A 25,841-nucleotide genomic window follows, 5' to 3' on the forward strand; every position below is an offset into this window, starting at 1 on the left:
CATAGAACTCCAGGATACTAATTAGCAAAACTCACACTGCATTTATTTTATCCAGTTGCACAGTGTTACTCTCTCATAGTTATATCTCTAACATAACTTCCTTTTTTAACTTTTTGTTTAATTATATTGTCTGTCTTTACCAAAATAATTTATTGGTATCAGGCATTATTATTATTAAGCAAATAGTAAAAAAATTAAAGAAATAAAACCACTTGTTGTCACCCTTCCTAATTTGAACTTTGAAAACAAAATGAAAAACAGTGTAGTACATAGATAGCAGTGAATTTGTTGCCCCACACTATCTGCTGGGTTTTGAGGATGGGACAGACTTTGAGAGTTTTAGCACTGTAACTGCTAATTTTTCTAAAATAGCAGTGCGAGAATAGTTATCTTGTCATATGTTAAAGGAACATTTTAAATTTTAGAAATAACTGAAACTTCTTCATGCATTGGTAATATTTATATCAAGAATGTATCCAGAAATACTAAAATTATTGGAAAGTAAAATTCAAAAGATTTGGATTAAGCCCTATTTGCTTTGCTTTATCAAATAGTTTAGATTCGGGATATTCAAAGGGGCGAGGACGTTGATGGGGACACAGTATTTATTCTTGTAGTCTCAGTTATTTGGGTATGTTATAAAACTTAGTGTCTTCAGCCCAGCGTGGTGATTCACACCTGTAATCCTAGCACTTTGGGAGGCTGAGGCAGTTGGATCACCTGAGGTCAGGAGTTCAAGACCAGCCTGACCAACATGGTGAAACCCTGTCTCTACTAAAAATACAAAAAGAAGGGGGCGTGGTGGCAGGCATCTGTAGTCCCAGCTACTTGGGAGGCTGAGACAGGAGAATGGCTTGAACCTGGGAGGCAGAGGTTGCAGTGAGCTAGAGTGTGCCACTGCTCTCCAGCATGGGTGACAGAGCAATACTCTTATCTCATAAAAAAAAAACAAATACAAAAAAAAACTAGTGCCTAATATCTGTATATGTGAACAGCAAATCAGTTGTCTCGCTACATTCTGGACTGTAATTGATTGTTTATTTACTTACTTTTTTAAGGTAAGGGTTAACCATGCTATATAGCTGTTGATTTTTTCCTTTCCTAATATTTTTCTCTCAACAAAAGATACTAAATGCTGTCATTCCCCTGTTCTCTATGGAACTTGTCATTGGAGAAAGGAGCAATCTTTATGAGAGTGCAAACATACTAAAAAGAAATTCATGCCTTGAATATAAATGGACTTAAAGCAAAATCCCTGGGAAACATGTTTCAAATTCTGGAATTTTTACAATTATTGTCTTAAAGTACTATTTATAGTTATAAAAGTAATAATTCCATCCAGCACAAAAATTTGCATTTGCCTTAGTAATCTGGTGAGCAGTGTTAATACCAAATGTCAATATTCAGAACTTTTGGAATTAATCCAACAAACATTTATGCACTTATTGTGTACCTGCTTGCTTGGTTAAGTATAGTAATTATTTCTTCCCACTAGTTTGAAAGCTCTATTGAGTCCAGTGGCTCATCCAGCTTTCTTTCTGTCTCACTAGTATGATGCCTGCACAGTGGGCACACAGTAAATGTGTCGAATGAATATGTCATTCAATTAATCACCTAAGTTTTAGAGCTTGACGAATGGATTTTATATATAAAGGATGACAATGGAGACAGAAACTGGTTGGGAGGCTTTTATGAGGAATAGAAACAGCAATTGAATGTCTACTCACAGAGGAATGACCAAGTAGTGCTGAGGTGGCCTAAGTCCCCAGGTGCTCGGGGATTGAGTGATTTAACTATATAAGGTGGGAGTGGGAGATTGTAGGGGGAATGAAAGACAAAGCAATGTGGAAGCTCAGGTTACTGACAAGAAATAGATTGAAGTGTTGTGTCTGAATTTAGAACCTGGAGGGAAAAGGTGACCTGAATGGATAGTTTGAAGAACTAGAAGTTTCAATGAAGGTAAAACTGAAATGTGAACTTAAAGGGGTACACAGGTTTTTTTGTTTGTTTGTTTTTGTTTTTGTTTTTGTTTTGCCATCTCCCATATGCAAAGCACTTGAATAAAGTGTTACTGAAGGAAGGGATGCTATCCAGATGACCAAGACATGGTTTCTTTCTTCGAGGTGGAGTTAACTCACCATGAAAGTGGTGAAGAGATCTCTGGAAGTACATAGGTGGGCTCTTTCTGTTTGGGAGGATCCTGCATGGAAGAAGTGATCTTTGAATTGGGCCCTTTGGAATGAATTTAATACATGGAGATGGTGGCAAGGGCATTCCAGGCAGAGAGAGTAGCATTAGCAAGATGTGGAGTCAGAAAAATGCAGGGTCTCTAAGGAACAAGACATTGCCTTTGGTGTTAGCTGGAAAACTGGGACAAGCTTGAATGCAGTACTTGAAATTTGATTCTCCGAGCAGTAGGGAGTCCTAAACAGAAGAATGCCATTAGTTGACCATGCATTATAAAGCTTACTGTGGCCCCAGTAAAGGGTGATTAAACAAAGGTTCTAAACTCTGGCTTCACATTCGCATCACCTAGAGAAAGTTTTAAAACACGACTCCTGGACTGCACCCTGTATCAATTAGGATATCCGGCACTGGGACCCACACCTCAGTATTATTTAAAGCCCCAGGTGATTCCAATTTGCAGCCAGGGTTGCAAACCAAGGGTTTAGAGCAAGGGTTAGCAAACTCTAAAAAAGGGCCACATCGTAAATATTTTCAGGTTTATAGGCCGTACATTTTCTATTGCGACCATTCAACTCTGCCATGATAGCAGAAAAGCAACCATGGACAATGTTAATAAAGGAATGAGCATGGCTGTGTTCCAATAAAACTTTATATATATACATTTGAATTTCATATAATTTTTATGTGTCACAAATATTCTTGTGCTTTTTGCGTTTTTTTTTTTTTTTTCAGCCATTTTTAAATGTACAAACAAATTACAGACTGTACAAAAGGCAACCAGTAGTATTTGGCCCACAGGTCATATTTTGCCAACCATTGATTTAGAGGGTGAAGATTGGACACAGGTAGTCCAGGAAAGGAAACAATACTATAATAATCCATATAGGTCATACAGTTAACAATTGTGGTCAGTTAGAAGGGCAGAGTGAAGGTTAGTGATATTGAATTGAGATTTATAGCAACTCGTGTTCTTGTGGGCTACTTCTGAGCACCCAGAAGTTGTCAGACAAAGGACGTTTGAATGAACCATTGTGGTGGACTTACTGCCCTTTGACTTTGTCTTTTTATTTTGCAGGGATTTGACCTATGTTTTAAGGCTGTTTCTGGCCTAACTGCCAGTAAAGGCTAATCATTTTGGCAACACTTACTACTATAAATTAGTTAAGTCTCTTGCTTTCCTCATGTGCTAGCCTTGCCTTTGTTACCAAATAATGACCTTTCCTTGCAAAGAAATGTTCTCTTTAGAAAATAAAATAAGGTTGATAGGAGAAGGTATGGCAATCTACATTTTATTTTGTCACACATCACTGAATTAACACAGAATTTTCTCTTTGCATTTTCTTCAGCATTTGTTGCCTAGTTAAAGACCTGCCAGGATAAATGGTGCCTGCTCCTCTACCACCCCCACTCCCTGTCCCCTGTGAAAATGAGAGGCTGATGGTTGCAACTTCCTTCCTCTAAGGTTATTTTAGAAACCATAAGGCTGAAAAAAAAAAAAAAAGTATTTCCCACTGATATCTACTGTGATTTAAAATCAGCTATACATTTCCACATTTGCTTGGTTATTTTATTTGAATATCATTACAGTTGGGTGAACAAATTCACTTACCTATTTTCTAACTTCCACTCTTAGAGAAGTCTGCTGTTTTGGTGTCCTCTAAGAAATGCTTACTCTGTGCCCCCACCACTTGGATATGGGAGAAACTGAAGACTCTGATAACTTTCCTTGAATCTGCTGTAAATGGATTCAAGACAACAGTCAAAAGCATTTATGGTCATCTTAGTTATTTTGCAGACCTACCTAGAGAGTAAGGGGTAAAAAATATATATGGAATAGAGCCACAGCCTTCTTGTTCTTTGTTTTCCCTGCCACCCTCACAGTAATTTCTCATAAAAGAATAAGGAAGTATTATATGTGCCTTATGAAGGAAAAGCAGATGAGATTTTGAAGAGTTTACCTGTTTCACTGTGTATTTTGGGATTTTTTTTTATCACTAACTGTATTTCACATCATTGATGTTATAATTGATTTCTAAAATTTGAGATTCATGGTTTAAATTCCAGGGACTTTTTTTCCCCTTCTTCTCATTGATCTTAAATGAGTATTATCATCTTAGGGACACTATCAAAATATGTATAATATAAAAGTGAGATTGTGATTGAGCGCTGATATTCTCAAGTACTTTTAATTAAGCTTCTGATGCTTTACACATTGATAACACAATAAAAAGTCCAGTGTATTAAGTTAGCTTTCCATTTATTTTTCAGAAGCACTTACCAGCTAGGGAACTAAATATACAGCAGTAGGTTGTACTGCAGCCACAGCCTTACTGTGCCCCAGAGGAATTCTTACATAAAGAGTCCATTCTTTTATGGAAAGGAAGAGGTCAAGAAATAAGGCAAAGCTGCAGGCATAATACAGAGATTAAAATGACTGATAGAATTCAGAACACAGAATGGCAGTAGCTGAAAGACAGTGGGGAACCGATCCAGAATCATAGAGGCTAACAGTTGGAAGAGACCTTTGGGATCATCTTGACTAGTGTTTCTCATCTTTGGCCACACTTTGGAAATACCCGAGAGCTTTTAAATAATACACTTTTGTCCAGGCCCCAGAAGACCGAGTAAATCAGAGTCACTGGGGATTAGGATTGAAGCTTTGGTATATTTTAAAGATTCGCTAATAGTTCTAACCTGCAACAAGGATTGAGAAGCAGTGGCCAAATCTAGCGTCTTCATTTTATATAGGAAGTACAGAGCAGATACCTGGCCCAAGACCAAACAGCTATTGTTTGCTAGGATTTTAACCTCAATCTTCTTATCTTCTTGCCTCCATCGCTCTACATTCTCCCTGAGTGATCCCATCCCTATCCTGCTTTAAATTGCACCAATATGCTCATGACTCCCAAGTCCTTTATATCTAACTTCCTTCTTATTTTCTCTCCAAATGTCTAACAGCCTCCTCAAATGCCCTATATTCAGAACTGAATTATCCTTTTTCCCCCCAGTCTCCAAAACCCGTCTCAGTCTAGATTCTTCTGTCAATGAAGGGTACTTCTCCTGTTTGGTTATCTGGGCCAGTAGCCTGGGAGTCCTCTTCTGCTCATCCCTCTCTGTGCTCCTATCTAATCAGTTACCAAGAGCTGTCCATCCTGCCTCCCAGCTGTTAATCTGTCCCACCTTCTCCCCTTGCCCCTAGCTTAAATTAAGGTGTTATTTTTTTCTGAGTGATTTTGCAACAGCCTCTCCTACTGTCTTCAGCTTCTTGCCTTTGTCCCACTTGGGCTTTATCTTTAACACCATTAGGAAGCTCTTTCTGAAGCACAAATTGGATCATTTGTCACTGTATTTTTTGCATTGTGTGTTCTAATCATTTAGCCATTTCTTCAGCCCAACTAGGTACTCCCTCTTCTCTCTCTCTCTCCATGTACCTATATTCAGTCTTCTTCCTTATAGTCTATAAAAGCATAATCTATCTATGGAATCAGTTCTTTTATGCTTGCTTTTATCAAACACTGAACTCTCCCATCAGAAATAACATTTTCCTTCTTCAACCAAATGCTGTCACATTGCTGACTGAATGTAATGGGCCCAGCATTGCCCACACCCTTATTTTGGAACCCACCCCCGCAGGAAGTTCCCAAGGTAAACATCAGACCTGACTTAGCCTCAGTCCACATCCTTGGTAGTTAACACCTTCACTGCACTCAGTGTTTACTGGCTTCTTCATTTCCTATCCCTGACTTCAGTGTCTCTTATTGCATCTTAGTAAGCCCTTGTTCTCTGCGTGACTCTCCCAGTTCCTGACTAGTTCTTCACCAAGGACCCCTTGACCCTCAGTCACTTGTTGTTTTCATCTTGCACCTCTTGGCTCTTTAAGCCTTTTTGCCTTAGGATGTAGTTTTCTAACTTCTACTGTCTGTTTCTGTCATGTAGTAACTCACCAGTGCTGGAGCCCTAGCATGTATTACCTGGAATTGCACTCCAGTCTCTTTTGGAATTTTTTTCAGGCATAACTCTTGGTCCCCATTAGACCACCATTGCCTTTTTGCCTCAGGCACTCCTGTGTGACTCTATTCCGAACCTGATTGTCCAGTTTGTGAGTTGCCTTGGTTCCTTATCTTTTCTTCCTGCCTTTCTGCTACCTGCCAGTTACAGGCTAACTACTTAGGCTCTCTACCAGAAAGGGAGCAGGAAAAATGCAGCATGCTGAAACTCAACCCTGCTCCTTTGGCTTCTTACCACAAAATATGATGAAGGCTTGCAGAACATTTAAATTGTATTGTAATATACCTTAAACATATCAAACCCTTTGAAAACTTGTAGGCTTTATCGTTTTTAAGACTCTGTATGTAGAAATGAAGTCCATAGTCTTATTATAGCTTTTCCTTATAATAACACCATTTTATTTGGGAAAACATTAATCAACAACTAGAGAATGGATACAGAAAGCATTGAATTGGTTTGGGGAACCAAAAGAAGTTAAGTTCGTGGATACTGCTAAAATTTGATTGGTTGTATAACCTCACATTCAGAATACAAGCTGTTATAACATGCGGAGCCTCTTTCAGAACTGAGCTCTGTTATGTATCTTTGATAAAAATTGAAATGATTACATTGTCTGGAAAGCTGAACTGTTAAAAATACTCACTTGGGGTCTTTAGTTTTGTTTGGTTTTGTCTGTAAAGGAGTTGAAACATGAGTATAAGAAGAAAAAAAAAAAGGTCATCAGTGTTTTCTGTCCTTGGAGAGTGGAATATGAAAGCAATTTATGAAGTGCCTGTAAGATGAAGATTACAGAGGTTCAGCTTCTCGGGAATCTAGAAGTTTTACCAAACATGCATACTGCCTCATTTTTTAAACCCACGGCAGCCCACATAGAATGCAGGACACAGCATGTAATTACTTTTAAATATCCTCTCATCTCTGTGGCCTGTACCTTGGGATTAATGATGAAGGTACCTTGAAGGTACCTTGTACAATTTGGGGAAAAATGTTTGCCATACTCACTGTACTCTGGCCACCCTTGTTACAAGTCCATCACACAACTTGTTTAACATGTTTACTTTTTAAACATTTGGAGAACTAACAGGTGGTTGCATGACTGAGATGTTTGTTTTAACAGGCTAAAAACTGGGAGGTAATTTAGGCATACGCTATGATGCAATAGGAAAATACCTAATTATTCCATTTTTGGCTCAGCTTTTCATTTCAGTTAAAACTGCTGATAGCAAGGCTCGACAGGTTTTGTAGAGTAGTTCTCTTAACATTGCCTACATAGGAGAAACTGGCTCACTAGTAATAATGGCCGTGTTTTAGTTACTTGTGTATGAAACTTACTTGGCTTTAGTGCTAGAACTTAGTAAATGATTTCTTCTCAGAGCTTCTGTCATCAGCAGTTACAGTGTGAATACAGACGGCTCTGAAAGCCCCATATCTATTTCAGCATGCTCTAGAAAGCCACTGGGAATATTTTTTGCCTGTACATAGAAGCACTGAGGAAATATCCTGAAAACAAGGCAGCTAATTGTTATTATGCTTGGTACATTCATCCCAATGTTTCAGTATATAGGTTACGATTGGCTCTTGGAACTGTCCGTTGAGCAAATAGAAGGAGCCAGGAATTTTGCAGGACAGTTAGTTGTTCATGGGGTTTGGAGTTAAGGGATAACTTCCAGAAGTAGACATGGTCAGGGATAGAGATTCTAGATCAGGGGTGGTTACCTTTCTCTATAAAGGGCCAGATAGTAAGTACTTTAGGATTTGTGGCTGCATTTCAATAAAACTTTTTTTAAAAAATAAAAACAGGCAGCGGGTCGGATTGTCTGTGGGGCCATAATTTGCCAACCCCTGTTCTGGATTCCAGAAGATACTCCACTGGGTTGTGTGACTGATCTCAGAGGAAGAATAGCAGTGGTTTTCAGTTAACTGGGTGGATGCCTATAACCTTCAATATGCCAAGACTTCACAGTATTTGTATATAATAAATTTGTTGTCAGAAAAGGCATTGTTTCTTTACTGGGTCTTTGAGGCTAATATGCATAGTGTTATTTAGTTATCCTCCATTTATTTCCTAAAACTGAGGTACTTAGGATAAAAAGCATGTGTAAGTGTTAGCCATCAAAGTAAAATCAAAACCTACATTAGGTCACACAAAACAACTTCTGAATAATCCTTTTCCACCTGCCAATGCAAGCTGGTCACTCAGCCATTTCTGATAAGCTTCAGTTCTTGGGGCACCTCCTAAGTTTAATACTGATATGCTACCTATTTTATTTTATCTAGCATAATTTCCTTTCTGAAAATATTTTCCCCAGTGTTTTATATCAAGTCTCTTAACAAAGGAAGTGTTAGTCTCCATCATTTTTCTTCTGATTGAAGTATAAGCCAAGAACTGTTTCACCGAATAAGTGGGTATATGCGAAGAAAAGAAAAAATTATAAGCTAATGAAATTTTGATGGGCAAATGACCTGTTCAAAGCAGATTCCAAGGCTCACAGAACTAACATTTCATTAGCCACAGGAACTGTTTCCAATCATCTTACTGATATATTTTTGCTCTCCAGGGGAAGGGAGTGTTAAATTACTTTAGAATTTGGTGGTCAGAAGCACTGCTCAGAGGTGGAGAGAGGAGGCAGGAATTTTGACAGAGCTGCAGGAGAGATGACTTTTCAGTGGGTGTCAGATGGTCGCAACAAGGCCAGGTGGTTTGAAGGACTGCCACTGGAATTGTGACTTCAAAGACAGCTCTGAAATAGGGAAACTGATCTACAAGGAAACTCATACTATGAGTATGTACAAATGATTTTATTTACAAGGTGCTTATTAATATCGGGTCCAACTGCTTAACTAAGGAGATGCAGAGGATTATGTAGAGCTAGGCAGGGGTCTGCGGCATTGGGGAGGTATAATAGCTGTGTCCTTGAGGACACTAGAGGAGGTAGAAGATACTTCCCTAGAACACAGGATAGCAGTCAAGGATTCATTCACAAGTGAAGACAGAAGCAGTCTCCTGGCAGTTGGAATAACATCAGAGTAGAAACAGAAGCAAGACAGGGGCAGTGTTGAGGACAAACAGACCACCTGTGTGACAGAATTTCAAGATGTAGTTATGGGCTAACCTATGATGGACAAGAAATAAATTCTGTTATTGCCAGCTAGGAAAATGTTCAATATCTGTTCTAAAAACATTGATTGCCTCTGTAAATTTAGAAACATTCTAACCTTTAAATGGAAGAGAGAAATTCTTAAGAATTACCAACTTAAGCTGAGATCCCTTCTCTCATTCACTGTTGCTGAGGGGGACAAATTGGTGCAATATTTGTGGGGAGGAGGTAATTTGACTTTACCAGTTAAGGTAATACATGTGTGTATTGTCTGATCCTGAAACTGGACTTCCATAATTTATTATTTTTCAATACACTCAGACTGGCAAAGATGTTTGTGCAAAGATTATGATTATATTAAAAAACTGAAATGAATTACAGAAAAGTTTGCATTTGTAAAGTTTTTGGATGTCAAAAACTTTGAAAAACTCCCTTTAGAGAATTGCTGATCTGTACGTACAACTAAGGAAGTTTTGCCAGGACAAATTGTGTAGTGGAAAAAGTAAATTTCAGAACAATGTATAGTCTTCCTTCCATAACTGCAAATTCCACATCTGTGGATTCAACAAACAGGGCATCAAAAATATGTAGAAAAATTAAAAAGAACAGCCAGGCTTGGTGTCTCACGCCTGTGATCCCAGGTAGGAGGCTGAGGCAAAAGGGGCACTTGAGCCCAGGAGCTCAGAGCTGCAGTGAGCGATGATCATACCGCTGTACTGCAGCCTGGGCCACAGAGTGAGAACCTGTCTCTAAATAATAACAATAATAAGAGTACCATTGAAAATAATACACATAAAATACAGTGTAACAACTATTTACATAGTATTTACATTGTATGAGATATTCTAAGCAATCTAGAGATGACTTAAAGCGTACAAGAGGATGTGTATAGGTTATATGCAAATTCTGCACTATTTGACATAAGGGACTTGAGCATCAGTGGATTTTGGTATCTATGGGGAGTACTAAGGGATAGCTGTACATAGAATAATCTCTTTTCTTTGAAAGCAGTGGTAATCTGTGTGTGTGTGTGTGTGTGTGTGTGTGTGTGTGTGTGTATGCATAGAAGATTCAGACCCATACACAAATTGCTCATGGTGGTTATGGGGCAGGGATCACAGTGGATGAGAAAAAAGCCACTTTTATATTAACTAATTGGCTGTAGTAAGAGAACTTCATACTTCTTGCTTGCCACAGACACACCCAGGAGCAGGGGATGGAGAGGGGACTCATGTAATGCCTGGGTTCAGCTTAAGAAGAGCACATCATTAGAAGTGAAAAGAGCCTTCCCTTTTTTTGGAGGGGGGGGTAGGGGATGAAGTCTCCCTCTGTCACCCAGGCTGGAGTGCCGTGGTACAATATTGGCTCACTGCAACCTCTGCCTCCCAAGTTCAAGCGATTCTCCTGCCTCAGCCTCCTGAGTAACTTGGATTACTGGCGTCCACCACCACACCTGGCTAATTTTTCTGGTAATTTTAGTAGAGACTGGATTTCTCCATGTTGGCCAGGCTGATCTCAAACTCCTGGCCTCAAGTGATCCGCCCGCCTCGGCCTCCCAAAGTGCTGGGATTACAAGCATGAGCCACCATGCTTGGCCAAAAGAACCTTCTCTTCATAACTAATCTATGAGGCTTATGTGTCATCATTACAGATATTAAGGTTATATGCCTGTATAACTCATACATTCATTTATTCATTAACTTAGCCAATATTTATTGAGTACCTACTGTGTGTAAAACACCACGCAAGGTACCTAGGCTATATAGCAATGACACAATAAAGGTATCCTCACAGCTGCAAGCTCAAGCAGACAGACCCAAGCCGTAACCAGGAAGCCTGAAGGAGGCGTATCGTTTCAATGAATGAATGTCTGTGCCCAATTCTGAGTAACAGCAGTTGGTATTACAACGAAAACAGAAGTGCCTGTGCATTAAATTTTCTTTCTTTTTCAGTTTTTTCTTCATTTTAGTCTTAGATATGTATTTTATGTATTTTCAAATACAGTTTTTGATGATGATTAGTGTTTTAGTTATGAAATCTTCTAGGATTAGGTCACCTGGCTGTTCTGTGACAATGACCCACATAACCGTAAAGTGACTTTGGTTTTTAATTGCATCCCTGTGTCTCCTCAGCCTCCACAAAAGAAGAATCTCTAAAAAAAAAAAATAGTATCTTTATATATGTAGAGATATATACACACGTATATTTTTTATCTGCTGACAACTGAATTGTTTGTATGTTGTTTTTGTTTTTTCTTTTCACAGAAAAAGCAAAGGACAAAAGATCTTTCTCGGGTATTTCATTCTTACAGTCCATATAATCACAAGGTAAGAGAAGCATGTTAATAGCATATTAAGTATTAAAGTCTTTCCGAATGTATAGTACAATTTTCACCAACATACGGTGATTATGAAATACACTTGCCAATTATATTTATATTTCAATTTAAATTTTTTAGCTCTTTATCCCTTTTAAAGAAAACAGAAATGTTATATTTCTGAACTATAATAATTATATTTTATTCACATTGAAATCTAGTTATATATTGGCACTGCAATCTCAAAGACAGTGAAAAGATACATTTTGGGGTATATTTTGTTTGGTTGGGTTTTGTGTTTTCTTTCCGAATGCTATACTGGAGGAACTTAGGTTTTGGATTGGTAAAGATAATTGAAATGCTGACTGCAAAACTTGATTCTTCATTGCTCCTGATAGAAAGTTATTTTTCTAAATAAAAATCCTAATAAAAATTAGTACCTAGCATTATAACTGAAATATCTACTGCCTAGAGCTTTGCTACACAGAAAATGACCAAATAATATAACGACCCCCATGTACCCATCCCACAGCTTCATAGATTCATAGTCAGTCTTGTTTCATTTATACCCTACATTCTCCATCCCTCATATTTGAAGAATTCCTAGACATCTTTTCACTTGCAAGTATTTTACAATATATTTGTAAAAGATAAGGACTCTTTTAAAAAGAAAAAAATATGTAGCCATTTTTAAGAAAATGCTTAACACCACATCTTCATGGGGAAATAGATTACAAGGTTTCTGAGACTTGTGCAAAACTTCTAAACCATGTAAGATTCCAGTAAATCTGTTAATTCGAGGTGATTTCAGAAGCAAACAAAAAATGTGCACAGTTGAAATGCTAATATAAACTTAAATCTTTATCTATGAATTTACAGGGAGACATGTGGTAGGGATTTTTTAACTAGCCAAAATAAGTAGTGTGAAAACTACTTTCCTCGGTTGAAAATACAGAGATGTCTGGATTCAGGAGGGAAAAATTGTGCCAGTTCATAGAAGTTGAAAGGATTTGAAACACTAGCTTCTAGTGTTTCTATAGTGACCAATTGACTTAAGCACCAAAAACTTGTAAAAGAGATGTTTATGCTTCATGTGACCATGGTGATATGTAATACTAAAAATTATCTCATTCCAAGTTACATTTTTCAAGCTAAATCAATCACATTGCAGAATGCAGCAATTTGTTTGAAAGAGATTGAGAGAGCCAATAGTGTCTGACAATGCAGACAGAAGGAGCAGGCTGATAAGTAATACAACAGCAAAAGGAATGAGATTGGCCAGATTTCTGAAGGTAACGTTACATTTTTTTTTAGACGAAGCCACTTAATGAACATAAGTGCAGCAGTGGCTAAAGTTAACATTTAACAACAACAATAAAAAGGCAATGGCAAATCACAGGTTTTGCCTGGCTTGTCTAAATTTCGCCCACTTCTAACATTTTTAAATTCGCAGTTAAGGGAAATTCCATTCTTTTATTAGAACTCTTAATGGAACCTAGCCATTTGCAGCTTCTACCAGCTTCCTCTTCATATCCTTTGTGGCATTGTATCAAAGTCACCTCAGATTATTTTGGCTTCCCTTCATTCCTCTACAACTTAGTCATCAGGCAGTAAGGAATTGAATCTAAATGCTTCATGGAGTTCCTTTTGATCTTTAAGATTGGTAATAAATTATTGTAAATAGCTAGTCTGCTTGATGAGTGCCTTTTGAAGCTCCTAAGTTTTGGCCTGTTGGCATTCTGTTTTATTCTGGATGTACAGTAGTGAAGGAAAATGGAAAAGTTTTATTCCAGGCAGCTCCCGGCCCCCTTAGTAGCCTCTACCTACTCTTCTAAGCTCCATCCAGGCAAATCTAACCATGTTCCTTTTAATCTTGTCTCTCATTGATTGGAATGTCCACAAAGACTAGAACCATAGGGATAAAGTAACATGCACTATTTTCCCAATCTGAGAATGTTGCTATTTTTCCTCCCATAAATTAATAGAGGGTTGTGTTTAAACTTATTTTGTCATTTTAATTACCCACTTATATTCAAGCAAATTGGTTTTCTAGGCAGATAGGTTTTAGTGTAAAATGTTTTACAAGATGTGGTTAAAGTTGGTTTAGACATCTCATGCTCAGTGAGATTTCTGTAGTGATCTTTATGAAAATATATGCATATATTGTCAGTGGAAGCTTTTATGAAATACAACATCAGTTGTCTGGGATTTGCTTTAATGCAGGCTGGTGCATTGGCTTATGCCGGTAATCCCAGCACGCTGAGAGTCTGAAGCTGGAAGATCGCTTGAGCCCAGAAGTTTGAGAACAGCCTGAGCAACATTGTGAAACTCTGTCTCTATTAAAAAAAAAAAAAATTAAAAATTTGCCAGGCATGGTGTTGCACACCTGTAGTCCTAGCCACCAGGGTAGGTTTAGGCAGGAAAATCACTTGAGCCCTGGATTTCGAGTTACAGTGAGCTATGACTGCACCACTTTACTCCAGCCTGGGCAACAGAGCAAGACCCCATCTCTAAAAGGATATGTGTGTATATATATATATTTTAATAATTTTGAAGAGCAGAGTGGATAGGGTACAATAAAATAAGATTGGCCACATGTTGGTGATTATCAAAACTAAATGATGTTTGGGGGGGGTGTTCGTTATTTTATTCTGCATTTTTCTATATGATTGAAATGTTTCATAATAAAAAGATCCAGAAAGTAAAATAAACTATGGTCTGCTCCTGGGAGTGAATGTTGTGATAGTTTGCCTCTCTAGCTATATTCATTTTAATGTTCATTTTCCCCTTGACGTAAGTTTATGCCAAAAAAAGGATAGTCAGCATTTTAGTGGATTCATCATGCTGAGTAAACTCAGAAATGCAACTCCTATTCCAAAGTTGGCATAATTTCCTGGGGTTTCATCCCAAATTACAGTGGGTCACTGAAATGATAGCCTTGCCTACTAGAAACTGTTAAAACAGTTGTAATTACAAAGGGTAGTTAGTGCAACCATTTTGTTCTCAGTGAGTCAGTTATATTTGCTTTTCTTTCCTGCCCCCAACCAAGATTGCTCCTGCCTGACCCCAGACACAGGAAAGTCACCAGGTTAAACAAACGTGTTGTTTGAGTGAGCCCAGGTGCATTTCTTAATCATACCCCAAAGCCATTGTTTAGGTTGTAAATGGTCAGTTGGTTTTCTCTTAAATGCTGTTGCAAAAAGCAAATAAAGCTCAGAGCAAAATGTGTACCCAGAATAAGGCTTAGAAAATACTTTATTTCTTGCACTAAGAAATGTTACCTGAGACTAGAAGAATTTCATTTTTGTTTGTTGTCTCTGGTTCCATGTCCATTTCTTAAGTCGTTTTCAGGAATTCTTATAATAAATAAAGACTCATACAAAAGGGCTTGACAAAAGTTAATTCCCATTTATCTGCCCTTCTAAAAGAGAACATTAGTAAAGGTAATCCAAACTAGTGGATAATCTGGTTATATTTTATGCATTATGTTATTTCCTTTGTCATTTTAATAAGCAGTTAATAAACATAACTTGTATTACAGTTTCTGAAAACACACCATACTAAGTACCAAGGAGGGTTACAGGGCCAGACAGCTTCCAGGTCACAAAAAGTCCAACCTGGAGTTGATTTTTTTTTTCTTTTGATGAATCACAGGTATGTTAGAGTAGGATATAATTAGAACACTTTTTTTAAAACCATGCAAATTAGCATGGGCTATGTGACCTTGGCCTGAAGAAGACATTTCTCTGCACATAAAAAAATGTCTTCCTGTTTCTTTCTCTCTTTCTTTTTTGTTAGACTTTATCAGAATTATGTGTTTAGGGGGAAATCTAGGTTTATTAGCCAAACACACATGTTTATAATCTGCTAATGTGAAAAGTTATTCTAAAAAATTGAAATGCTTAGAAGGAAAATGTTCTTATTTACATCTACAGTGGTTTTTAACATCTGCAAAGTTAGTTTCTAAACACAGTTAATCTGCATGAATTAATGTACACTCCACCACTAAAAGTGAGTCTTTAACAGGTAGTCACTATTTTTCTGTATTTTGTGAAGTGGGCTTCTTGTTTTCTTTTAGTGGCTTGTTATATTAACAATTTTTCTGCATATACATGTCAGTGGACACACTTGAGAAGAAACATTGTTATGTAGCTCCTGTGTTGGTGAAGTGGGCTTTTCTTTTTTTCTTTTTTATTTGATAATTCTCATTATTTAATTACTTTTCTACATATGCATGCATGTATCAACTGAACTAGAAGCAAATTCATATGTCATTAAATATGTATGTGTTTATGCACTTGATAAGTTAGCCTATGAGTAGAAAGAAAACTAACATTAGCACTTTTCTCCTCCAGAGCATCTTTTGTGCAGCAATCTCACCTTTTTAAAACAGCTCAGAACCTCTAAAAAAGTCTATCTGGGCCCAGATTGTTAAAATTATTGTGTAATTCTCCTCACCCACCTCATTACTTCTTCAGTCCCTCATCCACAAACAATTCAATCTTTTTTTAAAACAAATCAGTTCAAACTGATGCCTGGTTTCCCAAAACACAGTCAACACTAATAGCAGATAAAAAGAGGGTGGTTATTGCTTCAAGAATTCAGAGCTCTAGTAAGAAGAAATGAGAACAAGGACAGGCCATAAAAACTGTAAGTCATTAACAGAGGAACTCCAAAAGTACAGCTGCCCAAGACCACTTAATTTAGACCCAGATACCCCTATATATTTCAGTAGTCTTAGGGTAAACTAATTGGGATCAGTTTACATTTAGAAACAGATGTTTTGTTTAAAAATAGAATTTTTAGAAACATTGGTATTTTAGGAATAACTTTTACTTACCTTGAAAAGTCTCAGGAACGGCTGCTTCTTAATGAGGTAGGGTAAATGAAGTATTACTACAGAGAGTGGTTGAATAAAAGAAATAATGGGCTAAACATGGTGGCTCATGCCTGTAATCTCAGCACTTTAGGAGGTCAAGGCAGTAGGACCACTTGAGGCCAGGAGTTTGAGACCAGTCCGGGCACATAGCAAGACCCCATCTCCACAAAAAATGTGTTTTTTTTGGTGTTTTTTTTTTTAAGATGGAGTTTCACTCTTGTCATCCAGGCTACAGTGTGGTGGCATGATCTCAGCTCACTGCAACCTCTGCCTCCCGGGTTCAAACAATTCTCCTGCCTCAGCCTACCCGGCTAACTTTTTGTATTTTTAGTAGAGATAGGATTTCACCATGTTAGCCGGGCCGGTCTCGAACTTCTGACCTCAGGTGATCCACCCGCTTCGGCCTCCCAAAGCGCTGGGATTACAGGCATGAGCCACTGTGCGTGGCCAAAAAATGTTTTAAAAAGAAAATTAGCCACGTGTGGTGGTGTGTGCCTGTAGTCCCAGGTACTTGGGAGGCTGAGGCAGGGGGATCTCTTGAGCCCAGGCAGTCCAGACTGCAGTGAGCCATGATTGCACCACTGCACTCCAGCGTGGGCACCAGAGCAAGAGCCCATATATAAAAGAAAAAGAAAAAAAAAAAAGCAGTGAAAGAGTGGTTGAATAAGTGTTGATGGCTGGGTAAGGGACAAAAAAAAAAGTTGAGATAAAAGATGAGGAAAGTAGAATCATTATCACCCCAAATTATTTACTTAAATAATTAGATGCTATAAAATATTAGTCTTTGAGATTTTTATTATATTTTTATCTTAAAGAAAGACTGGGTATGGTGGTTCATCCCTGTAATCCCAGTACTTTGGGAGGCTGTGGTGGGAAGATTCATTTGAACCTAAGAGTTTGAGACCAGCCTGGACAACATAAGGAGACACCTGTCTCTACAACAAATTTAAAAATTAGCCAGGTGTGGTGGCATGTGCCTTCAGGAGGCTGAAGTGAGAGGATCAGATGGCTTGAGCCCAGGATTTCGAGACTGCAGTGAGTTGTGATCGCACCACTGCACTCCAGCCTCAAAGACAGAGCAAGACATTGTCTCTAAAAAAGAAAAAAGAAAAGAAAAGATAAAAGACTGCTCTAGGCATAACTTGAGTGGGATAATTTCAAGTAGTGTATCAGTACAATGAATTTTCAATGATAGTATTAAATAGATAAAAATATTGATACATATTTCAATAATCACACTCCTATGACTACCTTAAGAACTGTTGTAAATTCATATCTGCTAGTGTAAAGGGAATTGACATCTACTAGAGTACAGTAAACTATTATATAATAAAAATGTAAAATATTTTCTACAGCTTTGGGCAGAGGCATACAGCAAAAATTTATGTCAAAAGCCTTGGGTTATACTACCATCCCTTCTTCCCTCAAAGACTAGGAGTCTCTGTGACATCAAGCTTCTTAAATGTGTAAAAGGGACAGTTTCATTTCAGATGTCACTTATTGATTTACATTTCTCTGTTAATCAGATTTATCTAGTGATTTAAGATTACAAAAGTCACTTCACCCAGCTCTTTTTGTTTGAAGAATAATGGCCATTTGACTCAATCCTCAGAGCCACGGTATTGTCAAGCCTTCATTATCTCCTGTGCTTTGAATAACATAATGTAGCAACAGAGTGCTTTGAGTTGTTTTTCTAGAGAGAGAGATGTGGGTTTGGATTATTGCCTGCTGGCCCTGTTGAGCTTTGAGCTATCTGCTGTCTGGAAATAGCAAATTCAGTTTTTAATGGATCCGGCACTCTATGATAGCCAGGTTTTCATGGCACATGCAGATAAAGAAACAAGTTATTGATTTGGCATGTTTATGCCATGCTTAAAACAGTTCTCTGCAGCAGATTGTCCAAAGCCATTTGTGCACTTAACTCTATTTCTCATCTTTGGCAAAAACAAAAAAGTGTTTAAAAAGTAATTTTAGGGATGTTGTTAAATATCAGGAACAATTGAATAAATGTCTAGTTGATGAGATTCCCTATTGTTTTATTGATACGTGTCCTTATACGAAAACCATGCTCAGGGTATGCCCTTGAAACACAGGGAAGTCAGTACCTCAATAAGTGTTAAATCCATTTCCTCATCCTCACTCTAAAGCCAAATGAATGACCCAGCCTTGAAATACGGACATACTGGAGCGCTCTTTAGGTGTAAAATCTGTGCTTTTGTTTATTAAGGTATCTTCCCTCTCAAGCTGACCATAGAGTTGTTGCCAAAGATGCAGACATAGCTGAGCTGTTTCCTGCTTCAGCAGAGGGTAACCCTAGCCCTTCCTTGCATCCTCATCAATGCCAACCTAATCCGAAGGCATTTTTCTCATTTTTAACCCTCATCAGCTTGTGATTTGAGTAGCAGATTATGTTTAACAATTATACCTATACATTTTTTGCCTAATTTTGATATCATACCTCTATATGTTTCCCTTTGCCTTTTTAACATGGCATTATTCTAACAATTAAGCATTATTTTTTACATATGAGTTTAATTTGTTTTCTCACTGTAACTGCAGAGATGGGTAGCATGGAGGTATTTACCAATGGCAGAAATTTGGTGCTCTTAAGATGATATATCCAGAGACCCATCAATGCCAGAATTTTGCTCAGCCGGTTACCCTGAGGATTGACAAAAAGATTGAAATCTGAGTAGACTTTTATTATGATGATTAATTTGTAATAAAGCAACCATTTAAAGCACACCATGTAACCAGCGCTATTCTCAAAGCTTTACCTATGAATATAACTCATTTATCTTTATACCAACACTCTGAGGTGAATATGCTGGTAAATTACAGAGCAGTCTAGCTCTGGAGTCCGTGCTCGTCACTTCTAGGCTTCAAGTAGCTGAAAATCGTGTCAAATGTTCTAATGAACAATGGATTGACAATCACAACTTAAGCTCAAGGTCAAAGTGAGCCTTCTTCCACTGCCTTTCTTTCCCTTACCCCAAAGCTAAACCTAAGTAGGTAAACTATTTAGAAATAAAGGTGTGGCTGGGCATGGTGGTGCAAGCCTATAGTCCCTGCTACTAGGTAGGCTGAGGTGGGAGGATCTCTTGAGCTCAGGAGTTCGAGGCCGTAATGCTCAATGATTGTGCCTCTGATAGCCAGTGCAGTCCAGCCGGGGAAACATAGAAAGATCCTATCTCTCTTTCTAAAAAAAAAAAAAAAAGAAGCAAAAGAAATGAAAAAACAGAAATAGAGATGTGAGAAGGAATAAGGAGAGACAGAAGATAGACCTAGGCAGGAGGAAAGCATTGAGGACTCCATTAAATGATTGCCCAGTAAAGTAGACAATAAAGCAGTCAAGTTTATCCTAAAAATGCCACCCTCACCTCCACTCTTCCCCAGCCTGATTAATTCAGCATCAGCACTGGGGCAAAGGAAACATGATTTAAGCCGGGCCTTAGGGCTTATACCACACAAGGACTAGCAGGTGGCTGGTAGGCCCTGTTAGGCACTGGGTTTCTAATAGCATCCTATCCAGCTTGTTTTTCTCCCTGACACCCCTCCCATGAGGGGTGGAGTTGAGGCAGTTTGGCAGCACAGTGGTCCCAGCCAAATGATTGAAGTTTTTTAGGACCAACACTGCAAGGGATATCCAAGCCAGAGAAATAGGCTTAGCCAGAGGCTAAAAACCTAAAACATAGAAAAATTGAAAAGAAAATCAGCTAAAGTGATGATACATGGAGATGGGAAAATGGCAGCAGGGCAAGAGAGAAGAGACAGGATGCCATCCTCTTCAGTTGATCTGGACACTAGCCAGCATTTGTGACTGCCTTTTATGGACAGGTGGGGTCACGGTGCAGAGATTGGAAAAGTTCCCAGGTCATCATTTAAGAATACTCTACTTAGAAGCATATTCTCTCCCCTGCACCTCCCTATCCAAGAACTCCCAGGAACATCAGTAATAGGGAAAAGGCAACATTCATGATGAAATCCTTTGCTAACATTCAGTATAAAAGTATTAATGAATTAATCAACAGGTCTACATAGATATGGCCGTTACTGTATTTTCAGATTATTTATCACACCTAAAAGTATCTGTGTTTCAACTATCATTGGTTATATACTTCCTCTATGAAATTTACTAACATAAGGAAGAAACTAGCAAAGGGACAAAGAGGAAAGTCACTGTGCCAAGAGCCAGAGTACTTCCCATCCATCCCAGGGCTGCTCACCACCTGTTCTGCCACCAGTTGTCCTGGGTGTGTCCTTGGTTATCAGTCTTTGCACCCAGTTAAGATGTATCCCCATTCTCTTTCTCTCTTGACGATGTCAGGGTCTTGATACATACCCTGCCCCATCAACTCTTTCTGGTTTTTTTCCTGTATCTCCCCACCAGTGTGCGCTTCCTAACCTTTCTCATCCCCATCCAGAGGACAAACTGGGCTAGCACACCATCTACTTGATATATAAGACCTGTTATATGCCAGAGTTAGCAAATAAAAACAAAGGACACCCCCTTAAATTCAAATTTCAGTAAATTGTGTGTGTTTGTTTTTTTTTTTTTTGGAATATGCCATGCAATATGTGGGACATATTTATACTAAAAATTCATTCATTGCAGAGCGCAGTTGGCTCTCGCCTATAATCCCAGGACTTTGGGAGGCCAAGGTGGGCAAATCTGTTGAACCCAGGAGTTTGAGAACCACCTTAGGCAACATGGCAAAATCCCATCTCTACCAAAAAAAAAGCTACAAAATCAGCTGGGTGTGGTAGTGGGCGCCTGTAGCTCCTTGGGAGGCTAAGGTGGGAGGATGGCTTAACCCCAGGAGCTGGTGGTTGTAGTGAGCTGCGACTGCACCACTGCACTCCAGCCTGGGCAACAAAGAGAGACCCCTGTCTCAAAAAAATTTATTCGTTATTTATCTGAAATTTATATGTAGCTGTGTGCCCTATTTTTAGCTGGAAACCCTAGTTGCATGAGCATTATACATTCCACTTGGGCAAATTGAGGCTCGAAAGACAAACAGCACCCACAACGGAGTGAAACACAAAATGATGGTAAAACTTCCCCTTCGTTTACTACAAAGGACCTGAGGAAGTTTTTTCCTATTCCTAATCCTATCCTTGTATAGAAATGCACCTGGTCTCCCCATCAAAGGCTAACACATGTGTCAGATACAGTTTTTCAAACTTTTATTAGTTCATTTAGGAAGAAAAAGGTTTCATTTCACTTTGGTTCTCTCAAATATGTTGACAAAGTTTTAACCTGGGGAACCTGTTTGGAAAATTGTTCAGAAGGCACAATGAAAAATTAAATTTAAAAGTGTCCATACTATATTTTCCAGGAAGAAGAATTTTCCAATTTCTCCCTACCCCCAGAAGGTACACTTTGTTTCTCTGTGACACATTTTATCGTAAAATATAATTAATAACTTATTTGTAGCTGAAGTTATTTATGTTGAGACGTACTGAGAAGCATTAATGCTGCTGAGGCTTTAAACAAGGAACATAAGCATCCACTAGAGAAGTGAGGAGGCTATTACTGCTTTTTCCTCCTTTTGCTTCGCTGCTCATGTTTGAAGACTGTCGAGGGTCCTGTGATTGGTAGTTTGGGCTGATGCTGTTTGCCGACTGGGCTCCCCAGGCCTGCCTTTGTCTTCCTCAGCAATATTTTTAACAGCAGCTGAAAGGCCACTCTCAGATGATTACCAGCCTTCAACACAGATTCAGGGTTGCACAAAACCATTTCCAGATTTCTGTTTACAAAGAATAGTGAGATGAAAGTATTTCCATGGGCCAATAATTTATTCTCACTGGGGTTTTTGTGTAAGATTAAGAAGACGTGATTACAGTTAGCATTTATTGCACTTTTAAACATATACATTAACACTCTTGAAATTGGGAAACTAGAGAATTTTAGCATCTGGAAAGAAAGTAAGTCAACCAGCTTCTCCTAATGATTGTTAATATTTTCCATTATTCAACACTCTGCCTTTGGGTGCCTTTAAGAACTCCAGAGGCATTTTAAATGCATATGTGTCAAATAAAAGTAAAGGAATTTTAAAGACTCAACATTGTTTGAATTTAGCTATTGTTATGTGGTAGACACATAGGTAAGAAAGGAGACTATTCCACTTTTAATTACATTAAAGTGTAACAACAATCCAGCTACAATGCTTAAAACAGAAATCTCTAATTCGTTTAGGCTTGGCAGGTGGTGGTGGTGGGGTGTCTTTTTAAAGCTGCTTATTTATATCTTTATTATTTACTTTTCATTTCTTATGGACACTTTCATTTCTAACTTAAAAGTTTCACTGGATGTAGCTGATGTTTTTAGGATTTGCCTCGCTCCCTCTCCCACTCCTCCCGACCATCTTCCCCTCCTCTGCTCCTTTCCTCGTCTCTCTTCCTCTTTCTTCCTGTTGAGAACTCCATTTCCCTGGTTTACTTTCTGTTAGAAAGTATGAATCAATGAAATTTGCTAATACTTGCCTTAGAGGGTTGTCATAAGGATTCAATGGAAAGCATCTAGAATAGCATCTAGCACACAGTAAGTAATCAATAAATGACTATGGGCTGGGCACGGTGGCTCAAGCCTGTAATCCCAGCACTTTGGGAGGCCGAGACGGGCGGATCACGAGGTCAGGAGATCGAGACCATCCTGGCTAACATGGTGAAACCCTGTCTCTACTAAAAAAATACAAAAAACTAGCTGGGTGAAGTGGCGGGCGCCTGTAGTCCCAGCTACTTGGGAGACTGAGGCAGGAGAATGGCGTAAACCCGGGAGGCGGAGCTTGCAGTGAGCTGCGATCCGGCCACTGCACTCCAGCCTGGGCGACAGAGCGAGACTCCGTCTCAAAAATAAATAAATAAATAAATAAATAAATAAATAAATAAATGACTATGATTCTTATAGCAAAATTATACTTTCTAGAATATCAGCTCTGCCACTAGTACTCATCACATGGTATATGTTCAATAAATAACTGGTTATTTTAATGTGAAGTTATAATTATTAGAACTTAAGTAGGGATTTTGTCTATTTTGTTCACTGTTTCCTCAACACCCAAAGCAGTTCTTGACATGTAGGAAGTGCTCTGTAAATATCTGTTGATTGGGGGAATTAATATGTTTTCTCTTCTAAAACTTCAGCAGAGTGTGTGTAGAAATCTTCATTCTTCCTAACGGTTACAGTGGCCATGGGTTTTGTTGCTTTCAGTTTCTCCTTCCGTATTTGTTGATGATTTTCTTATACCATTCTTTATACTTACATTTTCTTAGTATCCCACCTACTTTTGCATTTCCCCACATAATTTCTTAGGGGTTCTTGCTTTTTTCCGTCTGTTGTGAGCTTGGGCTCTTCAACATGGTGCATTTGGCTACTTCTTTCTCTTCTATTGGAGACAGTCATGTGAAAACTCAATACTAGGTTCAATCCTAGGTTTACCCATTCTCCCTAGTAAGAGTCTTACACTATAGAGCTGGGAAGGCCCTTAGAGCTCATGGAGTCCCACTGCCCTCCTCCATCCCACCTCTGTTGTTCAGGGAAGAAAGGCTTTTTTGTCCTGTTGATTTAATACTCATCCTTCAAGACCCAGTTTAATTTCACCTTCTTTGCCTCTTTTCTGATACATACAGAGGATTGCTGTCACCTCTTGCTACCACTCTGACTTGTATGTACCCTATTATTATTTGACTTTGTGAGCTCATAGAATTCAGTTCCATTTAACAAACATTTGAGGTTTTTCCTGGGAGGCAGGCAGAATAACTAGAGTAAGATGCTTACAATCCATTGGGGCAGGGGCCCCATCTCCCCACTGCCAGGGGAAGACCTTGAATTATGGACTGGAATTGAATGTGTTATATGTGTGAAGTATATTTTACTATTCTTTGAAGCTGGGCACTATAACTATACAAGGCACTTAACCATCATCCCACAACAAATACGGGGCTAAAATCCAGTCTTTTAATTCCCAGTTTTGTGCTCTGTCTTTGCAAAAATTAATACAGTTGGAATGTCCCAGTAGTAATAACCACAGCTGTGGGAGAATGACCTAAGTAAGTTTACTCTTGGTTTTAATTATAAATTAAGTAATACATGCACTTAATACCCTATTCAAAGATATTCTCCCTTTGTAACCTTATCCGAGAGACCCCTGTTTTCTTCTCCAGAGGCAGCCACTGTTGCTGGTTTTGTATATATGCTTCTAGAGTTATTTTATGCATACACAAATACATACCTTCATGTAAATGTCAGTATGTGTTTTTATATAGATACATGCTTTTTAAAAATTTAAATATTAACATACTAGAAAGTCTTCTGTTTCTTTTTTCAGTTTACAGTATATCTTGGAGATAATTTCAAACAGTACATAAAGAACTGCTTCATTCTTTGTTTAAAAAAAGCTGTATATATTTATACCAGTCATTCACCATATTTATTTAACTAGACTCTTACTTGTGGATCTTTGAGTGGTATCTGATGTTTTTGATCTTACAAACAGTGCTGTGCAGTGTATAATCTCACAAACATGTCATCTCATCCATATATAACTGTTACCTGTAGGATAAATTCCTAGAAGTGAATATCTAGATATTAGGTGTGTACATATTAAATCATGATAGATATTGGCCGAGACCGACTCAGCAAGATGTTCCGGTGTACACGCCCATCAACAAGGTAATAGAGCGCTTGTTTCCCCACACCTCCACTATACACCATGTCAACTAACTTTTAAAATCTTTCCCTATTAGGGAAACAAAGATAACTTCTTGTAGTTTTAATTTATATTTCTCTTATGAATGGTGTCACTCAGTTATTAGAAACAGCCACAAAAGCAGTGATTTGGTCTTTGATTTTAAACTTTTAAAATCCACATTTCAAAATTTCTGACTCTTCCACGTGTGAGCTAGATGATGTTGGCAAGATACTTAAGTTCTCTTTGCCTTGGTTTTCTCCTCTGTAAAATGAGAATACTTCATTCCATAGACTCTAAGCCATATTAAGTCTTACTAATTGCAAGACTCACCATTAATTTTACATAACACTAAGAAAAAAATGCCCATTACAACAGTGTCTTAAAGTGAGAAATGCTAAAATGTAAAATAATATGCATCTTAGAATCAATGAAATTTGCTAATACATGCCTTAGAAGGTCATCATAGGGATTAAATGGAAAGCACACACAGTAAGTACTCAATAAATGACTATTCTTGCAGTAAAGTTATAGTTTCTAGAATGTCAGCTCTACCACTAGTACTCACCACATGGTATATGTTCAATAAATAACTGATTATTTTAATGTGAAATTATAGTTATTAGAATGTAAGTAGGAATTTTGTCTATTTTGTCCAATGT

At 38.2% G+C, this 25,841-nt stretch overlaps 1 protein-coding gene across 2 annotated transcripts in view; it reads left to right on the forward strand.

Annotated features, from left to right (window-relative positions):
- CDKAL1 (CDK5 regulatory subunit associated protein 1 like 1) overlaps positions 1-25,841 on the forward strand; it is a 718,226-nt gene that overhangs the window by 580,859 nt on the left and 111,526 nt on the right. For both annotated transcript variants that reach the window (XM_010354099.2, XM_030929089.1), the window contains one exon: positions 11,558-11,620. In XM_010354099.2, coding sequence (XP_010352401.1) covers positions 11,558-11,620 — 63 coding nt within the window. The remainder of the gene's footprint in view (positions 1-11,557; positions 11,621-25,841) is intronic.

The sequence above is a fragment of the Rhinopithecus roxellana genome, chromosome 4, assembly GCF_007565055.1.
Source record: "Rhinopithecus roxellana isolate Shanxi Qingling chromosome 4, ASM756505v1, whole genome shotgun sequence".
Classification (NCBI taxonomy): domain Eukaryota; kingdom Metazoa; phylum Chordata; class Mammalia; order Primates; family Cercopithecidae; genus Rhinopithecus; species Rhinopithecus roxellana.